Source organism: Camarhynchus parvulus, chromosome 2 (genome assembly GCF_901933205.1).
Source record: "Camarhynchus parvulus chromosome 2, STF_HiC, whole genome shotgun sequence".
In the NCBI taxonomy this organism is placed as follows: domain Eukaryota; kingdom Metazoa; phylum Chordata; class Aves; order Passeriformes; family Thraupidae; genus Camarhynchus; species Camarhynchus parvulus.
In genome coordinates, this window is record NC_044572.1 from 64,910,556 (window position 1) to 64,920,706 (window position 10,151).

Below are 10,151 nucleotides of genomic sequence, written 5' to 3' on the forward strand. Positions count from 1 at the left end.
TTTGTCCTTGTGAAACAATGTAAACTACAGTGTTGTGTGTCTGCTGTAAGCACGAGAATGAGAATGGTCTTCTTGTTGCTGTAGTTAGGAATGTTCTCTGTTGCAGCCTACCATGCCGTTTAATCCTGGAAGAAATAGAATGTTGGTTTTTTCCCCCCCTATATTTAGGAAAGCGGGATTTAATGAACCACAGGACTGGATGTTTTGTAAAGTACATGCACATTCAGCTCTTTTTTCTTGGTTAGGGACATGCCATTGGCATGGAACAGGCCCAAGTAATTGCTTTTAGAAGAGCGTGGTCTTCAGAAAGAACAGAACAAACTTTCTGCTCAGTTGTCTTTGTTTTGCAGTACTGAAAGTTTGAAGGCTCATTACATGTTTCACCAGAGCCAAAGCTGGTCCCTGTTAGCTGCTCTGCACGGATTAAGTGGTTAACAATGTTTTGAGAGTGTTGTTGGGCTAGATAGTTTGTGGGAACACCATCTGTTTCCTTTAACACGTAAACAGGGAAAATTGCTTGTTTGAAATGCAGGATTATTTTTTTATACTTGAGTGACCACAGGCATTCTTGAAAGAGAAGAGGTAAAAGGGAAAATAATCCTTATGAGGTATGAAGTGCAATGGCATTTGTTAGAAAATAAATTTGTGAGTGTCAGATGGGGCTGCTATCCCTGTTGTAGAAGTGGCTAATGTGGAAAATTTCCTTTGCAGTCACCTCCTTCCTTCTGAATTCATCTTCAAAATAAGGCTACCATCAAAAATAAAACCATAAAAAATTGTTCAGTAATGCATTGGGCTGAGCATCCCATTCACAAGCAGCAAGTTAATTTAATATATTTATGGGTAAATATCCAGAATTAAAAGTTACTTCTGACTGGGTTTGTTGTCTTCCATACTTCATCTGCCCAGCTACACCTCTCTTCCTCAGACAGAAGAAGCAGCGCAACCCCATGTCCTCATGACCCCATGTGAGGTCATGAGAGTAAGAACAAATGCCCCACATTTTCCCTTTGTCAAGTAGTGTGGGCATTCTTTTAATTACTGTTACAAAATGTTTACTCAAGATAAGCTTTGGTCATGAGCTTCTTCTGTTCTGAATTGACCAGGAGTAAGCAGTCCAGCTTAAGGAAAAGCATTGGAAGGAAAGAGGGGTGGAGGTACAACAGGAAATATTCTTGTACTTGGTACAGATGAGATTATCATCCACAGGAGATTCTGCTGTGAAATTGTTCATAACGTGTTGTTACTGGGTAATAATCCTCCACACAGGAAAATATACCCAAGTCACTGGGAGAAAAAAGCTGTCTTTCATGTTATCAGCAAACCTTGGTTGTTGCTGGGTATCTTAAAATCATATTTTCTGCTTTTCATATGATTTGTTGGAAAGCCTAAATAGGAGCAGACATAAAAGCATCTCATGCATTTTTATTTGGAAAATAAATGCCACCATAAGTAGAGTGCACTGCTAGCCACAGCCCTGCAGACACCTCAGGTCTTCTGTCCACAGATGCACTTGCAGGCAGACTTTACTCATGAATACCCAGAATCAAGCATTTTGCACTTTAACCTCTCACTTTCTTTGACAGCAGTTAGACACACCCCGAGCACATTTTTGTTTCAATCAAATAAAGGAGTGACAATGCTTGACCACTGCTTCAGGTCTGGGAAAGAGCAAAAGTGCCTAGATGATATAAAAAGTGCTGCAGTGCTGAGTGAAACTGGTTTCCTTTGTGTGGTCCATCTAGCTTTAGTGTAACTTTTTAGGATTGTATCAGTACAGTAAATAAAACCAGCATCCTTGTAGTACTGTACATCTTTCATATGGCATCTGGTATGTCAGGATTTTTTGAAAAGTGGGAAAGGCCTCTAAAGATGGGCTACCACAGTAACTGCAGCTGCATAAAACTCCTTTGTGCAGAGAGAGGGAGAATTTCTCGGCAAGTACTGGGCATGACCAGCTTCTCTTCCATGCATGTTCCAGGCTCCATGGTGCAAGGCTATAATCTGTTTTGTGACCAGTGATTCTTGTTACAAAACCAAAATACCATGTTTACCTGTGAGAAGAATAAGTAGTTTTACTTGTGTGTGCTTAGGGACATGGCTTAGTGGTGGACTTGGCAGTGCTAGGTTTATGGTTGGACCCGCTGATCCTAAAGGTCTTTTCCAGCCTTCTGCGATTCTGTGCCTTATTACCTGTGCTGCTTGGATCAACTCCCTTGTTTGTATTAGAGGCCTGTGACTTTGTTCATGGAGATCAATTCTCTAAGCAAGAAGAGTGGTGGTGGTGTCTTTTATCACAGAATCACAGAATGAATGAGGTTGGAAAAGACCTTTGAAATCATTAAGTCCAACCTGTGACCTAACACCTCCTCATCAACTAAACCATAGCACTGAGTGCCGCATCCAGTCTTTTTTTAAAAATGTCCAGGGACAGTGACTCCAGCACTTCCTTGGGCAGACCAGTGCCCAATCACTCTTCCAGTGAAGAATTTTTTTCTAACATCTAATCTAAACTTCCCCTGGCACAGCTTAAGATTGTGTCCTCTTGTTCTGTCAGTCATTGCCTGGGAGAAGAGATCAGCCCCCAGCTGGCTACAGCCATCTTTCAGGAGCTGTAGAGAGTGATAAGGTCTCCCCTGAGCCTCGTTTTATCCTGAAGCAGTTCAGTCATTCAGCTTCTGGTGTAGAATAAAACTGAACAAGTGGGTATAAAAATTTCACACTGAGCAACAAATATCTGTCTTTTTGGAGCCTGACACATCCTGAGTCCTGCATTGTCCATCTAGGCAGCGAGCAGCAGGTGAAGCATTTTTATGTAAAGAACTTCCAAAGCCTCAACTCACACTCAGTTCTCCAGGATGTTGTGCTATGGAGCACAGTAACACATGGAGTCCTGCTGGAGTAGCTGGGAAATACCTCTACTCCCAGAGACTAAACACAGTATTTTAAGCCTCTGACAAGGAGTGGGGACACTCACAGCTAGTAGGATCAGCCCTGATCTCAGTGAGTGGGTGGTGCAGCCATCACCTCGTGTGGTCTGTGCTAATGGGAGGTCAGTGGGGAGAAAGGACAGAGCTCTCAGACCTGCACAGAATCTGTGCTTGGCAAATAGAAGACAGTGTAGAGCACTAGCAAACAGTCATGTCAGGGCTGGTCTGGAAAGAAAAAATGCTGCATTTGCAGCTACTAACACTCATTTAAAGTGTTCGGCTCTCAGAAGGGTATGCAGACTGGTGTTACTAACATCGCCAATGATGCATGAATGTTAACAGGATTGGATTGTTACAGAGAGAACATCCTCAGAGACTTAACATTTCTTCTTTTTCCTTTACCCACAGGTAATAACACCAGTCAGGTCAGGACAAGGTTATGTTTATGAATTCCCTTCTAAGCACCAGAAGGATGCCTACGATATCCCCCCCATTCGCCCTCTACAAGGGGTAAGTACCAATAAAAATGCCAATGGGGCTGACAGAGCACAAAAGGTGATGAATTTCTACCAGACTTTTATAAGCAAGGCAAGTTCTCTCATTTCAGAGAGAAAATATGTTTTAATTAGATGCTGTGGCTTATTCACAGATCACAGACATATTTCAAAGTTTTATTTGATGTTGACTAAGATTTGGCAGCACACCAAACGCAAAAGTCCCATTTGTTCTCTCTGTTTTGATGAAAGAGTATATCTAAACAGAATAAACTTGCTGCCTGGGAACATTTTTTTTTCCCTGTACTTTGTTGATGCATAGCTGACAGTAATTCACTCAGTAAGGGTAAAATTATCGCCTAGATGAACAGCTGCTATGCAGGGAGTTGTTTTCACCACCTATTGACTGCACCATGTCACTGAGCTTGAACTATATCTTTGTAATGGGGAGCACCCTTAGCAGTGAGTCCCCAGGACCACTCTCCATTGTAGAGTGGATGCTGGCAGGACCTGGAACTCAACCCCTCTGAATGTAAGGGTGTGATCAGTTCTGGTCACATGTTCACCCCAAGAGATATCTGTGATAGACTGATCTTGATTTACCTCTCAGGAGGGAAGTCAGCCTTGACTTCATCTCTCCAGCCTGCTGTCCACACCATTGCCCAGAGGAGACCTAGAAAAGTGCATTTCCTCCTAACTGTCCAAAATTCTAGGCAAATCCAAGATGTTCTCCCATATGAAAAAAACCTGAAGAGCTCTGGTCACGTTCAAACTTCCTGAGAGGAAACACAGAAAATACGAGAATCCATCTAATAGCAGAGCTTTCTCTGAGGTGACTTGTTTCTGTAATCAATTTATTCTTTCTTCAGATATATGACATTCCCCCCACATCGGTTAAGGGGCCTGCACTTCCAGTTCCCATGGGAGAAGCAAAAGCCTTAGGAGTGTATGACATACCACCTGCCAAAGGGGTAAGCATTACTCTGTTTCCACAAGATCCTGTATTTTCATGTCTGGCCAAAGACATGTTATGACAAGGATTCATGTAGGATCCTGAAGGAGAAGGAGATTCAGTACTTCAAAAACTTCCTTAGGTTTTTAAATTGTTAAAACTGGTGAAGTGAAGCACTGCGTCAAAATTAAGGTTATGAACTGTAAATTGATTAGACCTACATTATCTTTGTGGCAGCATGCTGCCTTTTTGGATTTTGCTGCTTATGGGAATTTGCATCGAGATGAATGATAAAAGTGAGATATTAAAACTGACTCTCAATCAAACTTATCATAAGTATCTGACTCTGAAAGTCAATAGTAGATCTTCCATCCCAAATGGAAGATGATAAATACTTCACTATTCTAGTCAAAGGTTTCATGTTTTGTTTTTTGTGATTTAGGTCTATGCTGCACTTCCATCTGCATGCCAAGATGATACAGCCCTGAGGGAAAACTTCCAGGATTTTTCATCTTCAGTAGGCCACTGTGTAAGACCAGAAGGAGTATATGATATTCCTCCTTCCATCACCAAAGCAACTGGAAAAGAACTTAATAGATTTTCTCCTGAAAGCTTATTATTGCCAGGTGGAATTCCACAGACACAGAGTGTTTATGACATCCCTACAAACCATCAAAACCATTTTCTTGGACAGCAAATTGCGCCTGAAAAAGATGTTTATGATACCCCGAGGGGAACTGCATTCCCAGGACAACAGACAGGACCCAGTGAAAATCCCATTGCAGAAGGAAGAGAAGGGGTCTATGACGTGCCACCACCAGTCCTCCAAGACAATAAAGGCTTACAGGATGTGACTGATGGGATGAATAGGTTGTCTTTCTCCAGCACAGGAAGCACGAGGAGTAACATGTCCACATCGTCAACGACATCAAAAGACTCTTCTCATTCAGCATCAACTGCACAGGACAAAAGACTAATCCTTGATCCAGACACTGCTATAGAGAGGCTTTATCACCTCCAGAAGATGGTGGAGGCAGCTGTCAATCACCTCACAGCCTTCATCACACCAGACTGGCGGTCCTATGGGTATATGGAGAAACACATCAATGAAATTCACGCTGCTGTGGATAAGGTAGAGCAGTCGCTGTTGGAGTACCTCCAGTTTGCCAAAGGATCAGCAGCCAATGCTTCCTGCCTGGCTGAGTTCAGCCTCCTCAACAAAATGAGGAGGGAGGTGCAAAGGCTGGAGGACTCTCACCAGATCCTTACCCAAACCAGTCATGACTTGAACAGCTACAGCTGGTCTTTGAATGTCCTAGCTGTCAACAGAGTGCAGAACAAATGTGATGACCTGGATCGGTTCGTTATGGTGGCACGGACGGTCCCGGACGATGCCAAGCAGCTGACCACCACCATCAGTGTCAATGCAGAACTGCTCTTCAGACAGGCACTGGGCAGCTCCCATGTCAAAAACACAGCAGAGAACATAATGAACGCTCCTGACTGTGTGTATGACAGTCCTCAGATGCAGTGTCATGCAGAAAAGGCGCAGAACCACTGCAGCTCTCTTCCCCCGCTCCTGAGTAAAGGCCAGCACCCTTACAGTACCACCAGCGAGGGCTCAGAAAAGAGCTGGATGGATGACTATGATTATGTTCACCTGCAGGTAGGTAAACCCAACACCTTGTTCTGCATGTAGAAATTGTTTGTGTTTTTTCTGAAGCTTCTTGTGGGAAAGCAGCAATTGATTGCCATGCTAGTGCATATTCAAGATTTTTGATCATTTCACCAGGATGAATACTTCCTGTCAAAGAGGACTGTTGGATTTTCAATGGTGACAGCCTTTTGCTCTGCCACACTATCCTTTCATTTTCTGTACTCTTGGTGGAGCACTACCAGTGAAAAAGCCAATACAAAGCAGCCTCTTTCTTGACCTGTGAGCTGCCATTTAGCTCAGAAGCAGTTTTGATTTAACACAGTCTCTTATGTTATTCAAAACAGGGGAAAGAAGAGTTTGAAAGGCAACAGAAGGAGCTTCTGGAGAAGGAAAATATCATCAAGCAGAGCAAAATGGAGCTAGAGCACCATCAGGTATGTTCTCCCAGGTGTATAATTGCCCTGAAATGCAGCATTCCTCACACATAGGGAGCACAGGTCAAATAGAGCAGGAGGGGCCCTGCCCTTAGCAGTGTGCAAAGGATATAGATAATAAAAAGCAAAGAGTTTAAAAACTCTAAAAGCTCACCACGGAAGAGAAACAAGTTTCTGTGATGTCTCACAGCCGGTCAGTCACAAAGCCAGCTTGAGAACTTGGCTTTCCTGACCTGCCATCCAGGGCCTTAATACATGTGCCACCTTCACATCTGCTCAGTGAATATCAATACCATCAGCTTAAATGTTGTGCTGAACATCACTTTTAGGGCTAAAAACAGTGTGTTCACAAGATCGAGGGCTGTCACTTTTCCCTCATATTAATTCTTCAGTGTGTTGTTGCCATATTGTATGGCAGAAAATTGTACAAGCAGTGAGGAGGTGAGATTTAAAGGATTTTCATCTCAAAATCCCACAGAGATGACAGCTTTTTAAAGATTGTGTAGGAGTCATTGCCACTTGGATCCATCTCTCTCACTTGTGATTTCAGAATACTCCAAATGAGCAACAGCTTGTAAATTCAGGGGTTTGTGTTGTTGGGGTTTTTTAATGCAAATGAAGTATTTTAGATGTTTCTCCATTCTGAACTCTGCATGTTCGGATTTACAGTAATCAAAGCATTTGATCCTAGAAAACATACTGTTACTTTTTACTTAGCATAAGGTAGGATACCCAGGGATCTCCCGAGGCACAAAGTGAAAGTGTAATACATAACAGCATCGTACCAGAATACTTGCTGATGGGGGCTTTTGTCTTTGTTTTCAGATCAATCAGTTTCAGCGTCTGGAGCAAGAGATTACAAAGCCAGTGGAGAACGACATCTCCAAATGGAAGCCCCCGCAGGCCCTGCAGACCTCCCACGACAGCCGCCTGCTTCTGTTCTACTCCGACCAGTGCGAGACTCACTTCAACTCCCTCCTCAACGCCATTGATGCCTTCTTCAGTTGTGTCAACTCCTCCCAGCCCCCGCGGATCTTCGTGGCACACAGCAAATTCATCATTCTGAGTGCACACAAACTCGTGTTCATTGGGGACACGCTGGCGAGGCAGATGACGACTCAGGACATGTGTAACAGAGTGATGAACTCCAGTAACCAGCTGTGTGAACTGCTCAAGAGCCTTGTTCTGGCCACCAAGGCGGCTGCCTTGAGTTACCCCAACACAGCATCCCTGCAGAAGATGGTGGACCGAGTAACAGAGCTCTCTCATCATGCACAGTTGTTCAAACTCTCACTGGCCCAAATGGCGTCCTTATGAAACCCAGCAGAATCCAATCCTTGAACAGCAAAGCAGAAGAACAGACAAACTGGAGCTATTTTTATGTAAATGTTATCTTTTTTTAGATATTTTTGTTAAATATTTTAAATACATTCTTATGCATTTGAGAGTCTAATCAAATCAGGGATCTGGGAATATTGTCTGGTTCTGTATTATGTTTCTTATACACATTTAGATTTGTATACACACCGTATATGTATATGTTGCTACCTTCCCTAAAACATCAATTAAGCACCTTAAAAATTACGTGTAAGGTAAACAGTGCATATCTTTTGTATATACAGCCTGTTTCCTCAGCATATTTGTTAACTGGATGCTGCACTCTTTTTGTTTCATTCTATCTTGATGCTGGTGCATGGACTTGGTTGTGAAACCTACTTGTAGCAATCCATGAAGCAAGTGTAATGGTTCTCATAGAACTCCATTCCCTTCTTAGAAATTACTTTCTATAGATTAATTCTGTGAAGTTTAACTCCTCTCGATGTTACTTTGTTGTGTAAAACGTTTGGTCATTCTGACCCACATACATGCACAGCTGCAATAAGCAACATATCAAGCAAGGTGTACAGCGTTTGGGAGAAAAGCATTTTTAGGCCATGTAAGAAACAGGACCTTCAAAGGAGGAAGGCAGAATTGTATATATTTAATATCTTTTGGCATTCAGATTTTGTTGGTTCTAATAACTGTGCAACATGGGATTTCAAAACTGTGGATGGATTCCCAGCAATGCAATTTCATACATGTTTACTTTGTATGTCCTTGCATTGGCAGTTTAATTTAACAGTCAGGCTTGAAAGCCTTATTGTTTATGGACTCAAGAGTTATCGTGAGGGTATCTCAGGATCCACTGGGCTCATCTTTGAGGCTGTGGATGAGCAAAGTTTCGAAATACCAATCCCTTTCAGAAGGACTAACATACAAATTATATTTTGTATGGAAAGAAAATAGTTTAATTTGAAATAGCAGATATTTAAACATCTCTATAGCATATACACAATTTAATGAAGAAGTAGCACTTAATTTTCTAGGACATATTATTGAGAATTAATTGCATCTGTTGCAATTCTGATTTCCATTCAAGTACTGGGCTTTTTTTCCAGAATTCTCTTGTGTAGGTGGTGGTCTTTTCTGCACTACACTGTTGCCAAAAATGATGTCCTGTTTTAATGGGACTGTTCCATCAGTAAATACGCACAGTCTCACCTAGTAATTTTCAATGTAGACCCTTAAAAATTGTTAGCAGAGTGTTAGGCTCCTTTAGAAATATCATGTATGCTGGTTGCTCCAAAACCCATATAAGCTTATTTGTCATCGTTGCCTTCTGTGAACCCCCTAAAAATAAGTCACAGAACACCATTTGCCTGTGGTCCATAGCCTAAAAGCTGTGCTTCAAAGTGAGCAGTAGCTCAGGAGACTTCCAGGTAATTCTGGCATTTTTAAAGCAGAAACACTACTGTCCTTATTAATTCAAGGTGGTCCCACATTAATGTGTTCAGAACATTGCCAGATCACTGGTAACAGCAGGGTTGTGAGATCAGTAGCACCTGGGAAACAGGCACTTCTCACTTCTGCCTGACTCCTGCCTTTCCCATTTTGTAGCCAAACATGTGCCTTACTGAAATGGGATTTGTTGTCTGAGGTGACAGAACCATTTCAGCTGCAGCCTTAATGTATTGTCTTATAGCGAAGACCACTGTTCACTACCGTAAAATTCCAGAGTGCATAACATTCCTGGAAGGTCAGTGGAAGCCAGCACAACCCAGCTGGCTCAGGATGGCCTCCAAGGCTTGGCCTGGTGTAGCGTCCTGAAAGAGCAGTTGTGATTTTGTAACCTATAACCAAAAAAAGCAATCTGTGTGAACCTGTTTTGTACTATTGTTGTTTGGGATTCTTTTGGATTTCCTTGTCCATTTTTTTCACTGTATATTCTTAGAAAGTGAAAATGTGTTTCTAAGTGTAGTGGTTATGTTGATAGTTTGTGCTTTCCAAAGGAGAACCTTTATTGCAACCCTGTATTACAGTTTATTATCTTGTAGAGAATAATTTTTGAATGATTAAAAGTACTAGCTTTTTTATATAAAAAAAGGCAGCTTCATCTTGGTTTTTTCTTGTTTTCAGAGTCTTCTAAGTATATTAAAAGGAAATATTGCTGCTTGCAGATACTATCAAAGCCATTCTAAAATGTGGAACTCATTTTCCATCTTTTCACTGGTCAGTGCTTATAATGTGAAATAAGAATTTGGTGATTCAAGAGGAAGGGACAGTTTCTCTGCCTGTCCAGAAGCAGCAGGTGAAGCATTTATACAACTCAGCCACACAAGCTATCAAGTCCAAAATACATCTATG

General features: G+C 42.0%; 1 protein-coding gene across 2 annotated transcripts in view; it reads left to right on the forward strand.

The window, feature by feature from the left end:
* The window catches only part of NEDD9 (neural precursor cell expressed, developmentally down-regulated 9), a 36,348-nt gene extending 26,481 nt beyond the window's left edge, over positions 1 to 9,867 (forward strand). For both annotated transcript variants that reach the window (XM_030971227.1, XM_030971228.1), the window contains exons 3-7: positions 3,339 to 3,440; positions 4,294 to 4,395; positions 4,819 to 6,042; positions 6,378 to 6,467; positions 7,293 to 9,867. In XM_030971227.1, coding sequence (XP_030827087.1) covers positions 3,339 to 3,440; positions 4,294 to 4,395; positions 4,819 to 6,042; positions 6,378 to 6,467; positions 7,293 to 7,784 — 2,010 coding nt within the window. In that variant the 3' untranslated portion in view covers positions 7,785 to 9,867. The remainder of the gene's footprint in view (positions 1 to 3,338; positions 3,441 to 4,293; positions 4,396 to 4,818; positions 6,043 to 6,377; positions 6,468 to 7,292) is intronic.
* The last annotated feature ends 284 nt before the right edge of the window (positions 9,868 to 10,151 follow it).